The following is a 26,006-nucleotide window of genomic DNA, read 5'->3' as shown; positions in this document are numbered from 1 at the left end:
CTCTTGTTAACAAAACTATTATTTCTGTAGTTTATTTCATTTTATAGAACAGCAGAAGTCCTGAATGAGTCAGAGTAAGGTGTTCCTCTCTCCAGCCTCCCAACTCCAAGTGTTGTTGGCCCAAATTTTTTTGACTCTGCACCCAGGCTTGAATACTTTTAATATATTATTTGAAAGGCAACAATAAGCACAAAAGTATGAAAGCTTCATAAATCCTCCCCTCCCACCCCACTGGCCCAAGAAGCATTAGCAAGAATGTAACTGAAAGTTATGGAAAGGATGGGGGGGAACACAAAATATACATGAAAAAAGAAAAATATTTCCCAGGTGAGCTCCTGGCCTGGGGATACCTCCACAAGAGCATGCCTTTAAAAATGAGCATGGCTACATACACCAGTATTACCCAGCCTTTTCTGCACTTGCTGTGTACAACGAGAGTTTGTGCTTCACTGTTTTTTTTGGCAAAGGTTCATACGCTCACAACCTTGAGTAAACGTTAAATCCAGCTCTGCAGTCCTGATTGTGAACTCTTGTAAGCAGGAGCTCCGGGCATGAAAACAACCTGAGGGACATCCACAGCCTCAGTGCAGAGCAGGCAATTCCTGAAACAAGTCGCCGTGCTTGGAAGAAAGTTACTCCTTCATTTGGGAAGATTTCAGATGCTTCACACTTGATTTGCTTTTTTGACCAGTACAATGAAGGAAATGTCCTGCTTCTGCTTGACTTTTTCTTCCTTGTTGGAACAGATGGTAAAGGCTTACAAGTACGTGACTGGTATTTTTTCAGTGACTCATAGCTCAGAGCCACAGGTTTCAGATGGTGATCAGAAGCTCACCAAGATGGATGTAAGCGTACTTGAGGAGCAGTATGACCACATAAAACAGAAGCAAAAACTGCAACCACACATTATTGTATATAAAACAGGTACGCTTATATTTGTAGGAAAAAAAATGCATATGTAATGTGAAGATTATTTCTTTAAATCTTCAATAACATCTAGTTTGTTCTTTTTGTGTTCAGCTTCAAGAGAGGTAGAAGTAAATTCCTTTTCTGTCATTTTGGGGTTTTATTCACTTTGCTGAAAGGTGGTTTTATATTTCTATCAATAAGCTTCATGTCAGTGAAATTATTATGTATTTGAAACAGATGGACATATTTGAGGTAAGGTTTTACAGGTTTATATCAGTAAAATAAAGTTCTAAACATAAATAGTAACCCTTACAGCAACCATGTTCTTCATGTCTATGATAAGTGTATTTGTGCAATGTTTTCTGTAATATTTCTCTTGAATATTTCTATCAGAACTACCAATTCTGGGTCATCTTTCTCTTTTTCCTTTCTCTATCTGTGTAAAGAAAGACTACAGGAAGCAACGGCAAATATCATGAAACAAGCACAAGCTGGGGTTTTGTTAAAAAATAACTTTAATTAAAAGTCATAGTGGGTAAATAAGATACAAGCTTTGAACATAATATCCTGTTTTGAAAGTATTTTCAGTGCATATTGCTTGGAAAGTGCATAAATAGAAAAACAAGTGAGAATATGTATCACTCATCTACCTGCCATGTCTAACAGATTTTATATAAGAAATTTGCAATTATTTTAAAGTTTTTAGTTAGACTACTACTTACAATACTAAACTGATACATTAGGTTTCCAAGTTAAAGTGATATTGAGAATACTAAGACAACTAATGAAGTTGTTTTCTGAATTTAATGTTAATATAAAACCCATGCTTCATTCACCTCTCAGTATTTAGTTCAACAAGTGTAGAACTTAGGTTATTTCATTCTTTACACTTTTCTCTATTTTTTCAGCAGTTCTAGCATTTGACTATGTCAGACTTCATGATCAAAACAATCAAAAAAATCCATGTAATTATCAACTCTACAACAGTTTTTCTTCTTCAATATTCTTTCATCCCAATGTTTTGAAATTCTCATGTCAAAAGAATTAAAATCTTTGTGAGGAAGAAAAAAAAAAATATATATAAGCTTATTTTATCACGTATCAAAATGCAGCTAACTTGAAGACAAAACAGACCATCTAATTAGTTATAGCAAAAATATGTTAGTTAAAGAAAGGGAACAGAAGCCTTTATTCAGATTAATTCAAATGAAGTTTCAGCTATAATGAATGCAATCAGAGCAGATTTTTTGCAAGATTAAAATATGTAAGTAGAACTGCACAGTTTCTGGGTAGTTTAAAATGTAGTAGGGCTAAAAATCCACATACAAATATTTTTATACACATGCACATTCCCAAAAACATTCGCAAAACCACATAACCTGCTGTACTGAACTTCTGTCTTCAAACAATGTGTGGAAAGAATTCATGTCACTGTTAGAAGCAATCGGAATTTAGGCACTTTTTGTCATGCTGGGTTCTCCAGGTCCTAAAAGTTTATCTTATACATTCCTGTGGAAGCTGGGAAAACCTATTACATGGCTCAGCACATTGCACCAGTTTTCAGGACTGTGTGGAGCAGAAATGAACTCTGCCATATCAGAACTGCCCTACACTATCCTGAAATTCCAGGTAGTTCCAAAAGGCAGTTCATGCATGCATCAGTGATTTGTACTGACACCAAATTGCTTCCCTGCCTAGAGGGCAAAATTATGGCTGTGCTGGGAAAGGGGTGAAAACAACAGCACCACCACAAACCCCATACACACACAAAGCTCAAAGGCCAGACACACAAACCCTCATGGAAGGAGAGCACCTTCAGTCCCTCGTGGTCTTAGAAATCCCTGCCAAAGGTCTTTGTTCTTACCAGTAAAACCCTGCTTTGCTCCTGCCTGGCAGAGCAGCTGTCCCTCCATGTAACCACAGGGATTTTGAGCACTGTAGGTTTGTTGCATCACGTTGGAATGGTAATTCCAAGTTTTCTGGAGGACTTCTAGCTTTTTATGTCTCTTCCTGTGTGCAGTAGTCACAAAACTGTGGACCTTTAAACAGAATTTAAGACACTCTAAGTTTCTTATTTTTCGACAGAGGGGTTAGTAACCAAGTCACATGAAAACAACTTTGTTCTGTTTCTTCCCCAATACATACAGCCACACTCATGCTTCTGCCCACTCCTGATTATGTGAGAACAAAGACCATGACAAGATTTGAAAGGCACCAGTTAGGGGATAATACAGTAATGTATTCATTACTTGTTGGCTAAGAAGCTGAAAAACAGTATTTACTTTAGGAATTAAGTGGGAGTATTCAGCACATGCAGTCACAACAGAATAAATACTGGGGCTCTGACTGCAGAAATCTCTTCCAAGTATTTCCCAAGCTAACTTGAGAATAAGATTAACTTGTGCCACTCCAAAATCTTAAAAGTATCTATTAATGCTGACAGCATATGGCCAGATGGTAAACAACTCTGCAACAAGGCTATAATACACAATTTACATGGAGAAAAAGAAAATACAGAAAACAGAAAGAAAGGTCTGTATAATTGCAGCTTTCTTGAGAAGTTTGGACAGTGTTCGAGGTGTGTTGATTCAACACCCAGTGGTTCAGGACTATCACATTTCTATCCAAGGTCATTGCTCAACTTTGTGTGCTGCAGCTGTAGCCAAGCAAGGAATCAAATCAACCTTGAACTCAAAACCAGTGCACACTATTAAAACTGGACTAGATTTGTCACTCTGAACTTTCTGATCAGCTCAAGACAGATCATAATTATTCTGACGACCAGTTCATAAGGTTCTAGATGTTCTGATGCTGCCTATCAATGTCAGGCCACCCAAGAGCACAGTTAACACCACAAGAACATGCAAAGGTGCTTCACCTCAGTCTCTCAGTTCCATTCTCTCTTGGTTTTTCTCTCACATACAGAGAACAAGCCCTGGTTTTCACAGCTTGTTCTGCAGAACACACAGGGCTCTGATTTGCACGTGGACCTTTTTGTAGCCAGCCAAGCTCAGCTCTATTTCTTGGATGAGGTCCAGTCATAACTTTGATTCTCACTGTTGCATGGTAGAGAACTGTGTGCTCTAATCTCTCGAAGTGGTGTCACCCTAAGAAATTCTGTTAACACACCTCACTGTACAGATGGATGCACAAACACACCTGTATCCCAAAGCTCTGCACGTGCCTCAGTCTCCTTTCTCCTGGTAACACGGCACGAGAGCCAGTGTGGCCTGACACGTTTCTCCCTCCTAGCCCTGCTGCAAAACAGCTCTTATCAGATTAACCCTTCACGGCCAAGGAGCAGAAAAAGTTCTGTGATATTATGCTGGGATTGTTGTTTTGGCACTGGGAGCTAAAGGCAACAGTGAAAGCCCTTGCTTAGCAAAATCCCTGTTGTACAGATTCATTTACTGCCAGTAAATCAGCTGGGTCTGACATCTCCTAATACTTATTCCTAAAGATGGCACAAAAGGCAGCTATAAAGCAGAGGTTGTGCTGTTGGGGTTTTGTGCAGGCAGCATCCTACTCAGACTAACTTCATTTCAAATTCAGGGTTACAATCCTTTTAAAACAGTTGTCCAGAGACACTCAAAATATAATCAGCACTCTTCTAAGTCTACTTTTTTCCTCTTAATGTGTTTCAGAACTTATACTGCAACAGACAAAATCACTACAAGTCAACCCTGTAAATAATGCCAGCATTCTGCACAACCCCTACTTTAAATTATATTTATACCAACTGAAGTATATTTCATTAGTGTCAGTGGATCATCTTTAATGTAATAGATCAGTTTCTATTCCTTTTCAGCACACAGAAAACCATTCATGTCCAGCAATTTGATGACTGCTACATGTAATTAAAGTAGCATTAGCATTTCTGTCCCTAATATCTTAAACATTTTTAACAATAATTTTCATAGTGCTTTAGAAATTAAGCTATAGGGGTAGAAGAACAAAAAAATAAAAAGGAGACTTCCAACTGTTACAGCTACTCTATAGCTTTCACAGAGGAAGCAGATTCCTCTAAGTTATCATTCAGGTAACACTAGTGTGATAAGCTATTTACACAATTTATACTGACTGGAATAGTAAAATTGCAGTAAAATATTAAGATACAGGCCTGTAATGTTAATGATCCCTAATTAAGAAGAAGAAGACATTCACAACTTGTTTCATCTGGAAATAGTCACAATATTATTAAGCTGTGAATACAAACTTCAAACAGTATCAAACAGAACATTTTTGTCTTTCAAATTACAGCACTTGCCAACACCCTGAGCAAGTCCCTACTCACCTTAAGAACTTTTGCTTACAAGCAATTAATTACTGAAAGTCAATTCTCAATCTGTGCTGTTAATGAGTCTTAGAGTACCAGTTAGATCAATATTGTCTTGATAAATTTCCATTTTCATTTGACTAAAACTAGGATACCATTTATGCCCTTAGAACTGCAAAACCAAGCACAAAGTAGGTCTGCTCATTAACCTGGCATCAAAAGAACTTGCACTACTCTCAGCCACTGAGAGAAAGAGCACAGCTAAAACTGATGTCAAAGCATTTCAGATGAGTTTATGCTGCAGAAATCATACCCTCGATTTTTGCCACCATAGTAACATGCACAAATGTATTTCCCCTGCAGGTGGATATGAATCTGTTCTGCCAGAATCAATGGTCAACCCCGTTCTAATTAATAAGAAAGTTAAAAGGTCAAAGTCATGTAGAGGAGACACCCCTGTCAGGAAGGTCACACTGGAGACAACCACCAGTGGCAACTCAGAAGACGACTTTCTGTGGCGTGTCCACCTGGGAGCTCACCGCCTGCGGCAGGCCCCGGGACAGGGAGATTCCTGCCATCTTCCCCACTGCAGCAGCACACCATGGAGTTTTGACAACCAGAGACTGATTTCAAAGGCAAACGACACATCACAGACCAAGGAATCAGCAGGAGCAAGTGAACTGTCTGAGCTCAGGCAGCTGGGAAGCGCAGGCGTGTGGAACACTCTCACCAAAGAGAACGGCTGCAACATCTCAAGCTCCTGCCAAAAGCCTCCTCTGAAATCAGCCACTGCAGCACTTTGGGATCATCAGCAGAGTTCTGACACAAAATGCATGGCAGCCTGCAACAAACTGAACTTTTACCCTTTCCCAAACAGGAAAGGGCCCAGAATTTCTGAAGCTGCAAGGAGGCTTGGGTTGTATGTCTCATAATGAAGATATTCAGTAATACCTAAAACTTAGCCAAAACTTGACTAAAACTTAAAATAGCAAAGTAGTCTTCCTAGTTATATGGATCGACCTGCTGAGAGTCTACTACTTTTATTAGCCATGGAAGATTCTGACTATATAATCTTTAATATCTTTATAATTTTCATCATTCACTTTTAAGATATTCAAGGTAATTTCTGATGTATTTTTAAAATCAATTAATAAAACCTCTGCTTATTTCTATTGTTGTAATGAGACTTAGTAAATATTATTCCTTTCTTATACATAAATTTTATCATAATATACTTTTGGTTCCCATCTATTCCAAGTGTTTCATTAGAAAACTAATGAGGTCTCCCCTTCTGCAAGATCTTTAGAGGGAGGAGACCCTCTCCTGCAGGTGCTTTTCAATGACACAAACAGGAGCTCTGTATCACCACTTCTGGCTGCAACTGTTCAGACAGATCTCTTTTTCAAATGTAGCCTTGACAAAAATTGGAGATGGGAAATGTCTCCCCATTTCATAATGTGTAGCCATGGGACAACATAGTATTTGGTTTTTTTTCTTCACAGTAGTTCAGTATTTAAAGAATGATTAGGAAGGGAAAAAAAGGTAAAACATAGATATACCTAATAGGTATAACAGGGAAAAATACTAGATAACAATTAGTCCACATGAAACAAGAAATTACCTGGAAGGAAATACTTCAAATACTTCATTGTCCTTTGATTGATTTAGTTATCTTAATTAAACATAGACCTTGAAAACCTTGGTTTTAAAGTCAGTGCAGGTTTATGCATGGACTAAGTAACTAACTCCTTTGTAAACTCTTTCATACCAACACTTTGTCCTTTCCTCAGGCTTCTCTAGCATATTACTGTGCTTTGTACTGACTGGAACTAATTTAGAAAATGCATTTTTCCTTTGGAGAATCTTTCCATTTAATTTCCAAGGACATTATGAAAGAGTATTTTCAGTAAGTTTTCACTTGTTAGTGAAGTAATGAGAAAAGTTGCTATACTAACTAACTAACTAAAAGTTGCTATTTCAAGAGAAAATTACGTGTCTTTTCCTAAAGCAGCTGTAGTGAAAATGAAACAGAAAATAAGAAAAAAGCCCAAAATTTCAAATATTAGAAAGTCTCACTTCTGAAGGGCACCTGATCTGCCAAACCTTCCCTGTTAACTTCTTCATGTTTGGCCACCATGGGCAGGAGCTGTCATCACTGTCACCACAGATGTAACCAGTTTCAGCACTGAATTCAAGACTGCCATAAAGCAAGTTTACTGTGAGTTTATCAGTAGGCAAGCCTGACTGATTTATGCACATGGGGGAACATGGAATCCTGAAATTCTAGTTCAGTGTCTTGTTCACAAGCCCATGATCCCTCTGAGGTTCCCATCTCCAAAGCTCCCTCATAGTAGTTTGCCTGAGTTCCTAAAGAAAATGTTAGGACCATCCTGCTGGTCCATCCATTCTAGAATAAATCACACTGCTGAGCAATTATTGCAGTCATACATAAATAAAATAGAGTAAAATAGAATTAAATCCCTTTGCTGCTGGGACAACATGCTGCTGATCACATGAAAGAAATAGCCCACATGAGTTACTTGTAACTGGTTACCCATTAAAAGAAAAGTTTATGTCTTTTACAGGCACCAAAAACATTCCAGGAACAAGCCCCAACCCCCTGAGAACCTCAAATACAAAGCACAGTATAGAGCAACCCATGTTGTACAGGCAAATCCCTGAAGCCTCCCACCCTGCTCCCATTCCAGGACATTTTGGGGACCAGAAGTGACACTGAGCCACAGTCAGCCTGAGGTGGTGTTCAGCACCAGGTGGGGTTTAGCATCAGGTTTTCCACACCCCTCGTGTTCTCTTCCAGCCCAGTCTCTGAACCCAGGTTAACTTCTGACAGCCCCACAACTGACAGGGAAACATAAACTCCCATGATAAATTTTAGGCACAACACTGCTGCCTTCAAAAAATACAGAAAAAACCCCAACCTGCACACTTCTGCCTCACACACACAGAGGTGTCAGGTGAGAGGTGGCTGCAGAATGCTCCAACCCCAACCCAGCTCCAGCCACTCTCAGAGGGACAGTCTCTGAGGCAGCCTTGGGGACCCCCACCACGTCCCAGGGATGAGCCATCAGATACTCTGGAGCCAGAAGCTCCTGCTGTTGTCACAGAACTGGATTCATTAACTGGTGTGCAACAAGCCAATAATTACAAGTTTGAGAGAGACATTATTTATTTCAGAGTTGTATAAACCTGGGTGCTGGTGGTCTTCCACAAATCAAGCCCACCCACTATCAAAACTTTTTACTATTTATACACTTTAGCAAACAAAGCCATTATTGTTCATCTGCTACAAGTTAGATAGTTCTTTTATTAATTAGTATTCTATTTTCTACTGTTAATAATTCTCTCGCTTCTGATGCTAATAAGTACTTTCTCATCTTTTGAGTCTGTGGGTTTCTTGGGTCAGTATTTGTGATGTGTCCCTGCCAGAATTACCTTTTACCCAGTTGGAGCTGATTTCAACACAGTTACTGAGTTTGTTTTATTTGTTTCTTCCTTATCTTGGGAGTTCTGCCAAATGCCCTCGTGGCCTGTAAATTCTGCATTCTTTGTATCCACTATCAGTAGTAGCTCCTTCTTCCCAAGCTTTGTTAACCTTCCCCAAGGTCTGAGATCGATGAAACCTGTCGAGCCCTAAACCTTTACACGGCAATTCTACCAACAATTAATTTATTTTTCTAAATCTGGACATCACTTAGAAAGTTGTTGTTTCATGGGTTATGTGGTTGTAAGTTGTTGTTTCATGGGTTATGTGGTTGTAAGTTGTTGTTTCATGGGTTATGTGGTTGTAAGTTGTTGTTTCATGGGTTATGTAGTTGTAAGTTGTTGTTTCATGGGTTATGTCTCACAGAACGGGTCAGGTTGGAAGGGGCCACAGTGACCATCTGGTCCCAGGTCCTCGCTCAAGCAGGGCTATCCCAGAGCACATGGCACAGGGTTGTGTCCAGATGGTTCTGGAATATCTCCAGTGAGGGAGACTCCACAGCTTCTCTGGGCAATCTGTTCAGGGCTCGGCCACTGCTCAGGGAAGAAGTTGTTCCTCATGTTCAGATGGAATTTCCTGTGCATCAATTTCTGCCCATTGGCTCTTGTCCTGTTGCTGGGCACCACCAAGAAGAGCCTGGTGCGTGCTCTTGGCACCCGTCTTTAGGCACTTACACACATTGATGGGATAAATCTCCACAGGACCAGAAGACAAGGCCTTAAGCTGTGCTAGGGGAGCTTTTGGTTAAATATTTGGAGGAATTTCTTCATGGAAAGTATGATTAGACACTGGAACAGGCAGCTCAGGGAGTTGGTGGAGTCACGGTCCCTGGAGATGTTTAAGGATAAAGACGGGACACGTCACTCAGTGCAGTGGTCAGGTTGACATGGGGGTGTCCCGTCATATGTCACACTCGATGACCTCAGAGCTCTTTTCCAGCCTCACTGATGCTGTGACTCTGTGCTTCCTTTCTTTTTCACTAGGCTTGAAAGCATGCAGAGACCGCACACCACAGCACAGCCTGCCTGAAACGAACTCCGCCTCAGCGCGCGTCCTGCGGCGCGCTCGCCTCACAGCGAGGGCAGGGCGCGGCCATGGCGGGCGGGGCGCGGCTCCGCGCACGTCACACCGCAGTCCCTGGGCCTTCCGGGCTGCCGTAGGAGCCGCTCCCGAGCCTCTCCCTCAGGGACAGCGGCCCGAGCCTCCCTCCCTCCCGGGAAGCAGCTCGGGGAGCAGCCGCGTCGCCCCCGAGCTTCCCCCGGCAGCGGCCGTGCCGACCCCGCGGGGCGCAGGTGGGTGCCCGAGGCCGGGCCGTGCTGAGCCCGCCGCGGTGACAGCGGGGGAGTGGCGGTGGCGGCGCTGCCCGGGCTCGGGAGGCGCTGGATGTGCTCCTGGGGAGGGAGGAGGATGCCCGGGCACCCCGGGCCCGCAGGGATGGGGCTGCAGTCCCTGTGGTGTGCTCATGACGCCGCTTCAGTGCTTCCCCTCCGTCAGCCGCGGAGAAACGTCAGAGCTGTGCTTGCCTCCCTTTTAGGGAAAATTGATGTGTCCTGCTTTGTTACCCAACCATTCTGACAATCCCCTGTTCCTTCCATCGACAGTTTGCCTTTTGCTGCATCTTATGTCACGCGTCTTACTTCTCCACTTGTTTTATTTCACGTATAAGGCAATCTGGCCTTAGAGGATGACATGTTATTTACAAAAGCTGAGTCTTGCATTCGGAGTGTTTCTGGGGAAATACCCCCGTTTTTTACTCACATGAGTTTTGAGAAAGTCCCTTTAAACTCATACCGAAAGTGAAATTGCGTCAGGAGTGCTTGTGGCATTTCATGGCTGATGGAAGAGTAAGTCACAAATGTTTTTGCTGTGGATTCTAATGCAATTTAGTGATGGAATTTATTGTAAGTGTTAGAAATGTTGCATATAAAATCATAGGTTTTGTGTTTGAAAGCAAAGGTTGTTTTTTAAATAGACAGTTTGTAAGAATAAGTTTAATTGTAGACTGCAGTATTGTTTCCTGTTTCGATCACTTAATTAGAAATCACAAACTTACCAAGCTATAGTATTGATAAACAGATGACTGACCAGTTTATAAATGTCAGTATTTACAATTCTTAGTCTTAAGCATCAATTGCAATTTTAAGTTTTATCTGGGTGACCCAAAACCATGACAATTTTTTTGTAAATGTTATGTAGAATTGTAATAAATAACTTCAGCATAACTTAAAAATGGGGAAATTATGGTTATAAGCTGTTCATAAGAATTCCCTGGTGTGATTTGGGAAAGGGGGAAAGCTACATTAATAGCTACAGTGCAATGTTTTGAAAATTGAGCAATTTTGTCACTTTTAGCTTTGTAAAAGCCATTGTTTGCCTTGGCTCTAAAATAATAGTAGCGACATCCCAGCAGGAAAAGGAATGTCTGTTTGTCTCTGCTAATTTTGCCAGACACTGTGCACATTGCAGCATCCCACTGGAAGGGTTGTTAAGCCATCCACTCCCCAGTTCATCCCTCTGACTCCTGTTTAGAGCAGACTGTTGTCAGTGCAGCTTCCAGGGAATTCTTTGTAGCTCAGTAAAGCCAGGCTTGAGGTAAGGCTGACCGGTAAACTTGCCACCTATCAGACATTTGCCTAATTTTTTTCTCCCCTCAAATAGTGTTTTTCTGAGCCAGGAGCAGTTTTTGAAGCTGGGGGAGCTCTTCCCTTTTTCCTGAGAGCTTTGTGCCAATAAACAAAAATGAAAGATGGAAATCACTCTGATAGAAAAGTGAAACTTATTAATCAAATTTCATGGCCACCTTAGTGCATCTATGCCAACATTTTAAATGCTTTTCTGTGTAATTTAAAGGATATTTTCCATATGATTCCCAGTGTCCAAGAGCCACAACTCTCCCATGCCTTATCATACACTTAAGAATTTGTTTTGTTCTGTTGAGACCTCTGCACCCTCCTTTCCTTGCCCTCTGTGTAGCTTCCCTGCTTTTTGGGGTGTTTGGTTCTTTCCCAGGGGCAGGCTCACAAACTCAGAGTTTCCTGAGTTTTTGTCTGAGCTGAATCAGAAGTGGTGGATTGAGCAGCTGCATCCAGAGCAGGGCAGAACAACTGAATTGTCAATTTTGATGTATTGACACTTTCTGCAATCTTAGTTCACATGAGGGGATAGGAAGAGGTTTGTCTTGAAATGGCAGGGCCCTTGTAAGTTCTACTCCAAATTTCACCCTCTTTTCAATAATTTCTTTCCCCCATTTTTTTTTCATAGTTTGGCCTCAGTTTCCCCTGCCCACCAAATTGCATGGAATGCATTTAATACTCATAATTTATTCCAGAATTCCAAAATAAGTGGTCACTTAGACTTCTTGGGAAGCATAATATCTCACTACAGGAAAGCTATAATAAAAGATTGTTTATTTTTCACTCTTTTCCATTCCAGCTGTGTTTTTATTTGAAAAGAATGGCGCAAAAGAAGTATTTGATAGCAAAACTGACAAGCTGCTTAAGAGAGGACAAAATTCAGCTGTGGAAGCCACCATATACAAATGAAAAAAAAGAAGCTGGTGAAGAGATGAAGGTAAATATTTTCTCCGAGTTGATGTCATACATCTTCCACGTTGTACTGCTGGTGCATTTTCCCGGTTTTTCTTCTCATTTTCTCAGGAGCTTGTACAAAAATATTCATCCAAGCTGAATATCAATGAGAATGATACAGAGAATATGCTGGAAGAAATCCGGTGTAAAGCAATTGAGCGTGGGACAGGAAATGAGAATTTTAAAGTGACTGGGATTGCAAGACTTGATATATATCTGCCTCGTAGGAAAGTGAGTAACACTGCAGAAAAGTCTGCATAAGTAGCTTTACTTTGAGGTTTGAGTTCTGGATAGGTGTCTGTGCAGATATTTTCACACAACTTTTTCAGGTGTTTTGTATGAGTGATCTGTGTCAGGTGTATAAAAATGGGAAGAGGGCAATTACATATTTTAGTTTCCCAGGTATGTGGGAATATCATGGCAAAGGAATATAATATTGAGGAGATGAGTAATTTTTCCCTTTAGGATTTAATGGCAAATAATCTTGCAATTAAGAAAGGTAAATTAGATTTAAGTGTCTATTTCGATTTGATTCCTTCTGATGTAATTCCTTGTATTAGCAATAAAGAAGGAGATGTATTTCTTCAGCTGTAGAATACCCAAAGTTGATTCAGCATATTAATATCACTTGAACTTGGAAATGAGAGCAGGAATTTCTGCTGTGATGGCACTCACCTGTTCCCTTCATAGAATTACAGAGTCACAGAATCATTAAGGTTGGAAAAGACCTCCAAAGTCATCGAGTCCAACCTTTACCAGCCACTGCCTTGTGAACTGAACCGTGGCTCTCCGTGCCTCTCCCACTTGTTTCTTGAACACTTCCAGGGATGGAGATTCCAGCACCTCCTGGGCAGCCCATTCCAAAGCTCAACCTTCTAGAGCAGGCTCCTAAAAGCTTCTCCAACAGAGAATTGAATTAATTTTTGCCCTTTTGAAGTCAGGTTTCAACTTCTATTTTCATGCATAAAATACTCCTGTAGTGAAAAATAATTACCTGGGCTAAAGGGTAGAGAGTTTCAAGTGATTGCCATGGAGTTACAACAACCAAATAGTTTCATAATTCTACTTTATAGTGCTGCTGGGCAAATAGAGGACTGAATTAATTTAAAATTCCAGTTTATCTAATCTGGGACCAGAGACACTAATAGGAATTAATCATGACTTAGCCAGTCACAGGTGAGTGGCATAATTGCAAAGCACAGTTAAGATTGGAGGCGCATAATTAAAATAATTTAAATTGTTTGGTTCTGAATTTAGATTTATTTAATTCTGAATATTCTGCTGTTATAATGCTTATTTTTAGCAGTATAGCAAACGCAGAACTGGAAATTACTTCTATGTATGTCAATCCATAACCCTCTAAATATGATTGTTATTTGGAAATGTTATTGTAGAAAGTTAATTAAGAAAATGTCCAAAGTATCTTGATATCATGCTTTTCCTTCCCCCTTTCTTTTCTCCACCCAATATAATTACTACAGAGCCGGAAAATCCCACTGGAAACCAGTCTGTTCATCACAGGCAAAGAGCTCAGATCCCAGTAAGTGCAATCACCCTTTGTGCTTCTCTCATGAGACACCACCCTGTCATAGAGCATTTAAAAAAAAATGCAAACAAACCCCTTTTTTTTGTTTGATTTAAGTTTTTTCTTAGCATGTATTCTCTGAACAGGATGTCCAGTGTCCCTGTAGGGCAGTTCTTCGTGGGAACAGCTGTGGTTTAACAGATGGAAAACAGGAAAAAGATAGTTCTGTATAAATCCCCAGCAAGTACCAATGTTCCAAATCTGTAATGAGGCAGATCCTCTGAACAGTGAACATTACCTTCTCTTTCTTTTTTGTTTTTAAGCCTAAAAAAAATCAGATTCAGACGGAAAGTCTGTTTTGCTTTTCTCCTTTTTGTGTCCCAGGTTTTCTCTATACAGTGCACAAAGCTCTCTGACAATGTTATTTTACTTCTAGTAGCCTTTTGTAGCAAAAGTTTTAAGCCATTTATAAGCACTAATTTTTAGGTTGATTGCTATTGTAACAACAATATTGTATAATCTTGCAAATTTATGTTCATGTATGAAATTATTTATTTCACAGGATAGCACAGGAATATGCATTACAAGAAAATGCTGTCAAAATAATCATAAATAAGAAGCAGCTTGATCTGGGTATGTATCTCTAGTTAAAGATATTTGTATGATAATTTTCTAGTTTTTGTGATTCTCAGAAGAAAAGCTGCCTTGCAACTCTATTAAATGTCAGGAATTTCCAAAAAACAGCTGTTATATTTGTCAGGTTCTGCTTTACAGGATATGTATTAAATTATAACAATCCAAATTCTTAAATTGAATTAAATCAGTTAAAGGAATACTGTAATCAATGTAGAAAATCCCCTTTTGTAATGTTGAAACACTGAAAAAGCACACTTAGAGAAACTCTAAATTTCTTCAAAAACCTTATTGTATAACAGCACTTTTAAGGACTTTTTGTAATGCTTTGCCCATGCTCAACCTGTCCAACATGTGAGGAGTGATGATGCAGCTTTTTCTTTTTTGATGGCCCTGGAATATATCAGAATTCAAACCACAGAACTGACAGAAGGAACTTGGACTCAGTTCCCAGTTCCTCTGTCCTGTACTCTTGGGGATTATGAACCTGGACATGTTCTTATTGCAGTTTTTTACCTGAAGATCAGTAAACTGAAATATAAATAATGGTATTTTTTGAATGTTAAAAAAAAACAAACAAGGAAAGAAACATACAAGGAAAGTCACTTCAAGAGCACTTTTAAGATGGAAGTTTGATTCTAAATTTTGCAGACTGAGTCAGTAATTTTTAGGGACTTTGACTGAGTTCTCATGGTTTGCAATTTCAGTAGTTCCAGTAGTTGAATTGTATTAATCACACTCTATTTTGCAGGTAAAACCCTTGAAGACCAGGGTGTCACACACAATGCAAAAGTGATGGTGCTTCAACTGGAACAGAGTGATGAGGAAACCAAAAGAAAAGTTCAGGAGGAGGAGCTTCAGTGTAAGAAAGAAAAAGAAATTAATGACAAGATGCAAAGAACTAAGAAGGGTTTGGAAATTCTAGCAGAGAGAGGTAAGTGGGCTTGTTGGGTTGGGGGAGCAAGTGGGTGTTCATTAATTTTTGTGCATCAAAAATTACATTCTCAGAGGCCTTTCAACCTGGAAGAGTGACTATACCATAGCTGAATTTAATTCACACTTTTCTGGGTTTCTACCTACTTGAAAACTGGATTTTTAGTTGGCTAAAACTTTTTTTTCCCCACCCTTTTTACACAACTGGAATGCTACAAAAAACTTTGGCGCTTTGAGAAGGATGTAATATGAGTCAATTGTTTAATTAGCACTTGGCAGTTAAGGCACTGATGACTTGTGAGAAGCTTTAGATTTATTGGAGACAAAAGCACAGTGACATAATGTGTTTGAAGTCATTGAACACTCTTTTTTTGGTAGTTTAGCTGTGGCTGTGTGTCACCATGGTTTCATTGTGCAGAGCAGCTCATTTGTCACTGTGAGAGCAACACGGCTTTGGTGCTCTCATTCCCTTGGATGCTGATTCCTGGCAACTTGCATTAAGTTAAAGGGATGTAGTTAATTTAACAGTGATAACTTCAAAATGAGGTTGTGTTTGTGAACTGTAGTGCTTGATGGTGAGTTGAAATCACTTCTCTATTCCATTGTTTCACACATCCACAAGAAAGGAACTGAGAAGCTGCGCAGGTGACAAATTCCTGCCAAGTGCAGAAGCACCCAAACAACACTTCACAACTGATGACTTCTGGTTTCTAACCACAATATCCTGTTTTGAACACATGACAAATGTTTGATTTTTTGGACTTGAGGGGTGGTTTAGACCCCACATTTTGAACCCTGAGTTTGGTCTCTTGATGGATTTTGCCACTGTCAGTTACAGCCAATGCCAGAGTAAAGAGCAGAGTCTGTAAAGGGCTCCCAGGCTGAAGGTCCTGTGGGAAGTGTAGCAAGGGTTTAACAATCCCTTCATTTCCCCTGAGAGAAACCACAGAGCAGAAACTTTTAGTCTCAACAAACTCTTGCTTAATTATCTTTTGTCTACAGGAAAATCGTCTTTTCATTGTAAATCGAGTGGAAATGAAAACAAAATTGGTAGTTTGATAACAAGCATTAAAGATGTGGGCAACACAAATAATGAGCTGTATTTTTTGTCAGCTGTGCTCAGTTGTATTTTTAAAATATTCTATGTTTTAGTTGATAAATCATTTCAAATGCTATGTTGTATAAAATGTAGATGTGTTGTCTTCTGCAAATAAAACTTCCTTATAATTCATGGAACTTCTAATGTATTTAAATTTCTGCATGCACAAGGCCTTTTCCACAGTGAACTTTCTAGAGGTTCCTCATGTTTACCTGGCCAGAGCCCCTGTTGGTTGGTATGTCCAGAAAAACACACATGCAGCCTTTATATGTAATTCTGATTTTTTGTTGTTGTTGTTTGCTGTTTTGTTTAACAACATACTTACTAAAATAATCTTACGGTGGCAGAGTTGCTTTGTTGAAGGTGGTGTTTAAATTCTAATTTTTTTTGTATCTTTCAGAGGAGTACTTGGATCCAGACTCTGTCCCATACCTAGATATAGCTAATCAAACTGGAAGGTCAATTGAGATTCCTCCTCAAGCTAAAAAAGTAGGTGAAAGCATCTTACATTGCCACTAAGATGGCTCTTTAAAGCTTGATCTGTGAAACATTTAAAATATGGGATTGAAATAAAGCCAGACTTTCTGGGGATGTAATCCTGGGCCCGCTAGATGTTTGTTTAATACAAATAATTTTGAAATACAATTGAAGTAGCACTGTATAGTGGGGAATATTTCAGTCATCTGGAGACAACCTCTGATTCCTGATCTCATTGCAGGTCTAATCTTGCACTGACCCCTGTGTGGTCCATATCTTATTTGGGGGTTTAACACAAGCTTTAATTTTCTTGATCTTAGTGCCTATTATAAATTTTGGGTGTCCTAGAAAGGCACGAAAGTAACTTGATTCTTAGGCCTTATTTCCATTTGGAAACTTGATGAGTCTCTCTAAATGTGACTCCGTTAAAACAGTTTTTAGATCTTTTTCACTGTGTCCCCTTTCAAACTTAAATTTGTTCATCATTCAAAAAAGTTCCACATTCTCAGCTGAAAATATCTTTGGTTGGTGCAAGTATTGAGTTACAGGAGTGAAACACCTGATGCTGGTCAGTGAAGCAGAAGAATAGTGATAGGTGCTGCCTTTCAGGATTACTGCATTTTCTGAAGATAAATAAATTTTTTACAAATACTTGGAATTATACCCAGTAATAAAAATGTGAAGAAATGAGCCAGTGTGTTCCAGCTGCTGCTCCAGCCTCTCCTGAGAAATCCCTGCTGGGATTTCTGCATCACCTGGAGTCTCTGGGAGATGGGCACGACCCTGTCACTCTCATAGTGCAGCTGTTCTGATGCAGTGCTAAATGTAATAATTCACCTGAAGAGCTAAAGAATCCAGTGTTCAAGTGAATGAGATTTCATCAGTATTGATCAAGGATCAAAGGAAATCCTGCAGATTGTTTCTATCCAGAATTGCTAATACATTTTCATTTGTTATATTGCAGGAGTGTTTCCCTGACACATTCAAAATTTAATTTTCAGTTCTGAGGTTTTTCAGGAGGTGAACTTCTAGGTTTTGCAAGGTAATTGTGATAGCAAAGCGAAACAAGTTTGGTGCTGTAAGGAAGTGCAGCTCCCAGAAAAATGCTGAGCTTTGTATCACTCACTATTGAAAATCTCTCTTGTTGCATACTTAAAGGAAGCTTGGTGCAGCATTTCATGTGCCAGTAACATCCAGTGCTTTTAGCTAGACAGTATCTGACATTATCAGAAGGGAAAAAAGTGTGGAGCAGGGTGAAACAGCACTGGTCTTACAGAACTGATACAGTGGTATTTCTCTAGGAAGAACAAGGACTCTGATGGATTACGTGGATATTTCTTTTTGGCTCTTTAATTTGGGAAGGTGCAGTCAAAAGTCTCCATCTGTTTCTCTAGGCGCTTGTGCTGGCTATGGGCTGCCATGAGAAGGGCAGAGCATTAATGAAGAAGAAAGAATATGAAATAGCACTGCCATATTTGTTGGATGCTGATAAACATTTCTGGTAAGAACATTTTGAGTCCTTGTGTCTGTCTTTACTGTCAACCCATAAAGGAACAGCACAGCCTCTACCTGTGCATATAAATCAGGGATGGTTTTGCCTGAGGTTGCTTCACACCCCCTCTTGCAGATGAGGAACAGCAGATAAAGCTCTGACTTGCAGTGACAGGTGGCTTCATGTAGAACAGCTGAAACAGATACTGCCACTGGGCAAGTTAATCTTTCATAACAACATAAACAGAAACTGTCAATATTCATGTACCAGGTTATAAATTGCATTAGCTTGAGAGACAGTTACGGATATTCATTTGCATTTGCTCCTGTGAAGTAATAATTTCTTGTAAAAGGTGGAGCAGATAGCTGAGGTCAGTAACCATACCAGGGCTTCTGCTAGTAAATTAGTTTCCTATCAGCTGTCAGAGCCCTAAATTGTTCTTTTGAGGTCCCAAATGTAATACTGTTCCTGTCTGTTTCTCATCTGTGTGGGAGTGCAAGGAGACTGCCACAGTTCTCAGCATGTTTGTGGGCACTGAGGCAGTTTCTCGGTCCTTCCAAAGATTACACAGGGTTTAATCCATGATGCTTTTAGAGGTGCCATGTTAAACAGTAGCCACAGCTCATTTTGTTACTGTAGTGCTTTAAGATGTAGCACTGGCATCAGTCCTGTGTGTCAGTGAATGGAATGGGAGGTCAGCATTTGATTCCTGTTCCCCTGGCCTCAGTTTGCTGCCTCAGAAATGCAGAGTGTGCTTTCTCCAACATGAGTGTGCACACTTCTAATGGTGTTTTATCAATGTTAAGAAGTGGGGGGAGGGCAGAATAAACAACCCTCTCCCAGAAAAAAAAAATCAGTTGTTTTATTTTATTTTTGTTTTATTTTTGTTTTATTTTTGTTTTATTTTTGTTTTATTTTTGTTTTATTTTTGTTTTATTTTTGTTTTATTTTTGTTTTATTTTTGTTTTATTTTGCAGTGAGTGTAGCACAGAGCTGCTGAACACGGTTGATAATTACGCAGTGCTGCAGCTGGATATAGTGTGGTGCTACTTCCGTCTGGAGCAGCTGGACTGCCTGGATGATGCAGAGAAAAAGCTGTCCACAGCACAGAGATGCTTCCAGAGGTGCTATGGGGAGAACCACGAGAGGCTTATTGACATCAAAGTATGCTGGGTTTGACTTCATTAGGGTGGGAATTTTTTCTACATGTATTCAGTTACTGTTCAAGTATTGCAAGACTGGCTTTTAGAAACTTAAAGTTTTCCTCTGTATCGTTAGCCTGTTGTCTGTGATTGCCAGCACAGGGAAAACACTGGGCCTGGCGAAAAAGTCATGGCAAACCTGTGTTTATATGCACGGGCATTATCAGGGGTTTAGGTGTGGTGCTTTATCTGCACACTGAGTGTCACAAAGCCCTGACTGTGTCTTCTCTAAATGTGTAGTGTTCTGTTGGTAATGAACTGGTTCTCTACCACATGCTTCTGTCTACATTGTCCCCTCTCCTTTAAACAATTCCTAGGGAAGCTATGGTCGTGAGAAGGTTTTATTCCTACGGCTTTACCTCCTTCAAGGGATTGGGCACTACCACAGTGGCAGAGAAAAGGAGGCTGCAGAGTACATTCAGAAGGTAAGACACCTTTAGGTAAAACTCTGGAGTCCTTCACTCCAGCCCCTCAGTCTGGGTTCCATCTTGCACCTGTTCTTTGCTTACTCAGAGAAACGGGGAGGCATTTTCTGTTTGTATTTTAATGGTATAAGTGGTGTCATTTTGTGCTTCTCATATCCAGGCATCTTCGTTGTACGGAGAGCTGTCCATAGACCCTGACAAGGTGGATCGCCTGTCTCTGCTGGGATTCTCAGAGCAGGAAGCTCGCCTTGCCCTGCGAGCGTGCCACGGGAATGTGGAGCACGCTGCCAATCTGATCACCAACAGGAGAGAGGTGAGGCAGTGGAAGTGTTAAATCACGGATCCCCTGAGCTGTGGTGTCCGTGAGATGTGTGTTGTGTGGCCAGAGCAGTGTGGTGCAGGTTAAGGACTTGGATTATCCCACTCTGCTCTGTTGGTGTAGCTGACAGCTGGACGTGTTGGCACAAGTTTGAACCCAAAATTTCATGCACTGACAAGGGAAGCTCTGTCTCAAAACAGATGGGATGAGAGCGCCAAAGACCTTTGGTTGTGCTACAGAGGCACATGGGAAGGCTTTGCACCAGTGTTTGTTACTCAGCAGTGATCTGTATGGGAATAAACCACCAGGACCAAGCTGTCACTCCCAGGCTTGGCTGCCCCCTATTGTGGTTTTGTACTTGGAAGATCCAGGAGGGAAAAAGGATTTTTTTTTGTGCTAGAGTGAGTGAAGATAGTGCTGTCCAGATCTGAAGTGATGTTTGGTAAGCTGAGGAGGCACTTCTAGACTTCAGACAGCGCAGTGTGGACAGAAAAGCCAACTGGCTGAGGGAAGGCTGAGCAGAACTCCCTGGCTCCCTGCCCAGTTCTGACTGTCTGTCCTTGGCAAGTCTTGTCTGTGGGCCCATCTGCCAAACGGGTTTGTCACTTACCACACAGGGCCTGGAATAGCTGTGATGGCACCAGATCCATGTGCGGAGCGGAAGTGTGCCGGCAGGGCTGGCTCATGGAAATGCAGCTTTATTTAGGAACCAGTGTCTGGCAGCACAGGCTGTATTTACAAAAAAAAAGGAAAAAAAAAAAGCCTTTTCCTCAAGAGATTCAAACTTGAAGCACAAAAATCCAAGAAACCCTACAGGCACAGGCTGTGTGTTAAAGCATTCCCATGCACAGTGAGCTTTGCAGTGTCTGTGCTCTTGCAGGAAAAGGCACAGATCAGGAGGGAGGAGAGGGCTAAAAGGCGGCAGCGGCTGGAAGACATCAATACCCTGAAAAGCATGGGCTACTCAGAGAGAGCTGCTCAGGTCGCTCTTCAAAAGACACAAGGAAACCTGGACCAAGCCTTTAAGGTAAGTGATTTTTCAGTAGAAGTAGTGTTGTACACAAGAAATTTGGTTGGGGTTTTTTTTTATTGTTTAGCAGATTCTTATTTTCTGTAGTCTACATTTTTTAGTTCATAGCTACCCTTTCTGAACTGTAGTGACTGAACTTGCACTTCCTGACCCAATAAATCAGATATCACTTAAGCTGGCTGAGGTTTGCTTATATCAACCACTGGGCTGCATACACAACTGTGTTGAGGTGGACTATGATAGCTCTGTTGCTCTATTCTGATCTCTCTCTGTTTTCTTGCAGTTTATTCTTGACAATCCTGAGTTACTCCTGGAAGATGATGATGATGATTCTGTGGCCATGGACCGGTTTCAGGTTTCCCAAGAAAGTATTGAGCAAGTAAGCTAGAGGACTTGCTTTCTTGTGAGCTGATTGTCTTGTTGCTGAGTTGTGCTTTCCAAGACTGCAGGTTTTTCCTTAAGTAAAGCTGTGCAAATATTCTTTGACCCATGTCAATCAGGCTGTCACACTCCAGGATCTGGCATCCACTCTTCATGGTGCTAACATGTAATTTGTGTGTACTAACATGTAATTTGTGTGTACTTCCTGCCCACTGCACCAACATGCCACACGTGCATGTGGAGGGAAAGTGTGTGCACTGTAATGCTCTGTCCCAGAAAAGACATCAAATGAGAAGTTTATTCAAGTCTCTAAGCTCTGTAGTGCACAAGGGAAAGAGTTGGAATGTGTATTTCTCATGACAGGCTGTCTGACAGGCTTGTCAGTAGTTGGAGTGGCTGTGTAATTGATGTCAGGCAAGAAAACTTTATTGCCTAGGAAAAGTAAACAGCACATGCACCCCCCGATACACTGGAGTGCTTTGAAGTTTCCTTTTGAAAACAGAAAAATAATTGGTCTGGTACTAGACAAGAGGCTCTGATCCTGCTCAACATCCCTGTGCCTTTAATAGGTCACTGCCCTGTTGTCAACTGTTCCAGTAAAGCAGAGTCAGTGTCCTGGAATTCCTGGCATGCAGTGCTTTTCTCTGTGTGAGGGGATGACTGTCAGATGCAGAGTCAGATTCCTGTCAGACCCTGGTGTCGGATGAGCTTGAATTTCCCAGATTTTCTCTATTATCCTTTTTCCCCCCCTGCAGCTGACGTACATGGGTTTCAGCCGAGAGTCGGCAGAGCAAGCTTTAAAGGTCTTCAAAGGGAACATCCACGTGGCTTCCCAAACCCTTGCCCATTATGGGGGAGTTCTTCCCCCGTCGCTGCTGCTGTCCTCAGAGGGGTCCAGTCCATCAGAGGAATCCACCTCCTCCAAGGACCTGCTCACAGAGTCTGCAGGTGAGAATGCTGCTTCCAGCAGGATGGGAGGGGAAGGCAAGGCTCTTCTGGATTTTGCAGGAAATAGTTGAGCAATTCCTGCTGAAACAGTGGCACAGGGTTCCAGGAATGCCCCGGGGTGTTTTTACTGGGAGCAGTTACAGGAAGGCAGCTGTTATTCCCTGCGGTGACAGCCACCAAGGCACCAGAGGAGACAGGTACCAGCTGCAGGCAGGTGAAAGTGTCACCAGGAGGAAAGGTGACACTCGGGGTGTCCTGGGCAGGGCTGAGGAGTTCATTCCAGATCTGTGCTCTGCAGCTCCTGACCTGCCTCCATACTCCTTCATCGTGTCCCTTGCAGGATACAACCATAACTGATAACTTCCCACTTAACAAAGAGGAAACTTGCACATATTTTTTCTCATTATTTGTCAGAGCTGCAGTGATCTCTGCTGTGTAATTAATGGCTTTCCTACACCACGTTTAAATAATAAGGAAAATGGCCATCCTGCCCTGTCCTTTGCAGAATAATTGTAGGAGGGGGCTGGCAGAGCAGCCACACTGGTGAATTAGGGAGGGCACCAACTTCTTCCAGTGGTGAATTCACTACTGCTGCTTTTTATTGGAAGGTTCCTCTAGTTCACCAACAGATGAAGACATGGATACTGATGCAGTCAATGAAATCCTAGAGGATATTCCTGAACATGAAGAGGATTATCTGGATTTAACACTCGAGGAAGAAGAACAGATAATTCATGAATACTTATCCTATATACAAGTACCGCAGCACTAAATCCCATTAAATCTACTTCAGTTATATGTATTTACCTTGTCAAATTGAGTTTGGATTATAAATGCACCTTCAGCTTATCTCTTACTAAGGGCCTTGAATTCTGTTAAACTCTAGTTGGAATACTTAATTCCTGCTTATTTGTAACTCTGCTTAAAGCCTACATTTGTGATACATTGTAATTTATTGTCATAGAAAAATAGAGACATTTATTTTCAGAAGAAAATTTAATAGAACTAAACTATATTTTTATTGTGAAATAAGTTAACTCGCTTAGTAAAGAAGCATTTCTATACCATTTTAAAATACCAGCTTTAAAAGAACAACATGAGTTTGTAAATTAGAAACCTTAGCTCATGAAGCTGTAGAGGTATATCAACTTTCCAGCTTTTCTTCTGAAAGATTTCTAAGAGACATTAATGTATCTGTTGTGCATGGTTTATACCGTGTTCTGCTTGTCCCCTCCTGCAGGTGTTACACAGGTAATAAAGGCAACTGTGCTGCTTCTGCCTTCGGTGAGAGACCTCTGTGCTTTGTTAAAAAGGTGGGAGCTACCCGGCAGGGCCCTGTCCTGGGACTGGGGGAGGGATCCACTGGAATTTCCTTTTATAACTAAACAGCCACTTTCCCCGAGCAGCTCGGTCTGACCTCTGCAGGTGTGTGGTTTAAGGTTGGATTTCCGGGGGATTTCAGGATTTTCTGCCATCAGCTCTTGGGCAGAGCTTGGTTCGGGCGCTGTCTCAGGAGTTGTGTCCAGCTGCAGCGTTCTGAAGAGGCGCTTGGGGGCCGCTGTGGTTTTGTTACATCCCATTTCCTGCCGTGTAAGCGCTCCCCTGCGCCGGGAGCAGCCTCTCGCTCTGCCTGGCGGCTTTGCTGGGATGCGGGTTATGGTTTTCCATGACTCCACGCTCTCGGCAGAGGGAGCCCAGGCCCCGTCTGGAGCCGGGAAGCGGCCGCGCTCCCGGAACGTGCACGCTCCGTGCGGTGCCGGTGTCTGCTCGGCGGGAAATGAGGGCGTGAACTGCGGGAGCAGCGCCGTGCCCGCGCAGGGACTGCTCGGCTCCAGCGCGGGCACCGAACGGGCTGCAGCACAGCCCTGGGTTTGAGGCTATCCCTCGGCCAAACACAGCAAAAAGCAGGCAGTGATTATACTGTTAAGGAATTATTTGTATTTCGTTCTTCGCTATCAAGGCAAGTGCTGTAAAAATTGAATGGCTTTGTATCTCTACCCTGAAAGCTGAAGGATTTCCAAAGCCAACAATATGAGCTTCTGAGGGAAATCCAGCCCCAGTTGGATCCTGTTTCTTTACAGGCCAGCACTGAGGAGCTCCTGAACAAAATGCAGAGCAAAAACAGAACAGAGGAAAGAATTCAGAACTGAAACTATGCAATTCATGGATGTAGTTTTAACAAGAAGGAGGTGGAAACACGAATTTACTCCTCCCTTGCCAAGCCTCCTGGCATCCTGGCGTTGGCTGCCAGCCCCTGGGCATGCACTGAAGGCAGCATTGAGTGCACAGGCAGCAGTTCTCCTTTTTGAAGTGGCTTGCGCAGCAAACCGGCAGCAACAACTTCAGAAGAGAAGGTTTGTCCTTGGGGAATTTAAAATTAGCATCATAACATGCAGTGCTTGTCAGAGCAGCCATTCATCAGTGATGTAACTCTGCCAGCGCAGTTGTAAGTGATCAGTGGAGCAGGAGGCATTGGCTGGAAGCTGTAAGTTAATTTTGACCGTGCATTTGGAGGCGCTGTGATATGTTTAGCAACAGGCAGAAGTGCTAATGACTCATTAATTCCACTTTTTGAGATCTTTCTCTGCTGCCTGCATGTGCAGCTGCTGTGTGGCCAGATAGGCTCTTGTGTCTCACATAGTGTGTGTGAAGTTTCAAACACAAAATAGAGCCCAGGGGGTCTGGGGAACTCTGTCCAGCTCCTAAAGGCCTCCTGCATAGTGTTGTCCTCAGGAGAAAAATACAAAGAGTCAGCTGCAGGACAAGCCAGCACCAGCTCAGACTTGTGTCACTGAGCTGCAATGACCACCCTGAGAGGGTCACAGTGGAACGAAGTGCACAATGCAGATGACCTCCCACATTAGTCTCTTGGTAGGGATTTCACATAATTTAAATGCTGTTTCTTACTAGGTGTGAAAACCTGCCAGGTAAGAACTACCAAAGCTGCTCAGCAGGAGAGGAGAGCAGGGTCTGTGATGGGCCTGAGCCACTGACACAGTGTTAAGGTGTCAGAACAGGAGGCTTTGGCAGTGCTGAGTCAGGGCTTGTAGCTCTTTGTCATCCCTCCCTTCCCTTAAGTCTGTGCTTTTGTGTCTGCCTCCCTCCCCTGATAGGGGAACTGAGCTTTGGCACTTTGGTACCTGGTGGGAGGCAGGACAGCTCCACGCACACCCAACTCCACCCCCAGCATTGAGAGAAAGGCAAGAAATATTTCCAAAAGTGTTTGTGGGGGTTTTCCCCCTATTCCATCCGTTCTTCACTGCTGTGC

The 26,006-nt window shown here is 41.8% G+C and overlaps 2 protein-coding genes across 3 annotated transcripts; both read left to right on the top strand.

Moving 5' to 3' along the window:
- The first annotated feature begins 504 nt into the window (after positions 1–504).
- Positions 505–6,366, top strand: C1H9orf152 (chromosome 1 C9orf152 homolog). Its single transcript, XM_063416375.1, has 2 exons — positions 505–924; positions 5,549–6,366. The coding sequence occupies exons 1-2, from the start codon at positions 696–698 to the stop codon at positions 6,115–6,117; spliced, it is 798 nt and encodes a 265-aa protein (XP_063272445.1). The 5' UTR covers positions 505–695; the 3' UTR covers positions 6,118–6,366.
- Positions 6,367–9,724: 3,358 nt separating this feature from the next.
- On the top strand, positions 9,725–24,017 carry NUB1 (negative regulator of ubiquitin like proteins 1). Of its 2 annotated transcripts, XM_063416233.1 has the most exons (16): positions 9,725–9,979; positions 10,289–10,531; positions 12,120–12,257; positions 12,344–12,505; positions 13,756–13,814; positions 14,362–14,432; positions 15,184–15,366; positions 16,865–16,953; positions 18,336–18,442; positions 19,411–19,597; positions 19,953–20,060; positions 20,221–20,373; positions 21,260–21,406; positions 21,693–21,788; positions 22,546–22,738; positions 23,347–24,017. In XM_063416233.1, the coding sequence occupies exons 2-16, from the start codon at positions 10,517–10,519 to the stop codon at positions 23,508–23,510; spliced, it is 1,872 nt and encodes a 623-aa protein (XP_063272303.1). In that variant the 5' UTR covers positions 9,725–9,979; positions 10,289–10,516; the 3' UTR covers positions 23,511–24,017. The 2 variants fall into 2 exon arrangements, with proteins under 2 accessions (XP_063272303.1, XP_063272306.1); XM_063416236.1 differs by lacking the exon at positions 10,289–10,531 and having other exon boundaries at positions 9,727–9,979.
- The last annotated feature ends 1,989 nt before the right edge of the window (positions 24,018–26,006 follow it).

Source organism: Prinia subflava, chromosome 1 (assembly GCF_021018805.1).
Source record: "Prinia subflava isolate CZ2003 ecotype Zambia chromosome 1, Cam_Psub_1.2, whole genome shotgun sequence".
Classification (NCBI taxonomy): domain Eukaryota; kingdom Metazoa; phylum Chordata; class Aves; order Passeriformes; family Cisticolidae; genus Prinia; species Prinia subflava.
The sequence above is the reverse complement of the archived record's forward strand: the minus strand, read 5'-3'. Positions and strand labels throughout refer to the sequence as shown.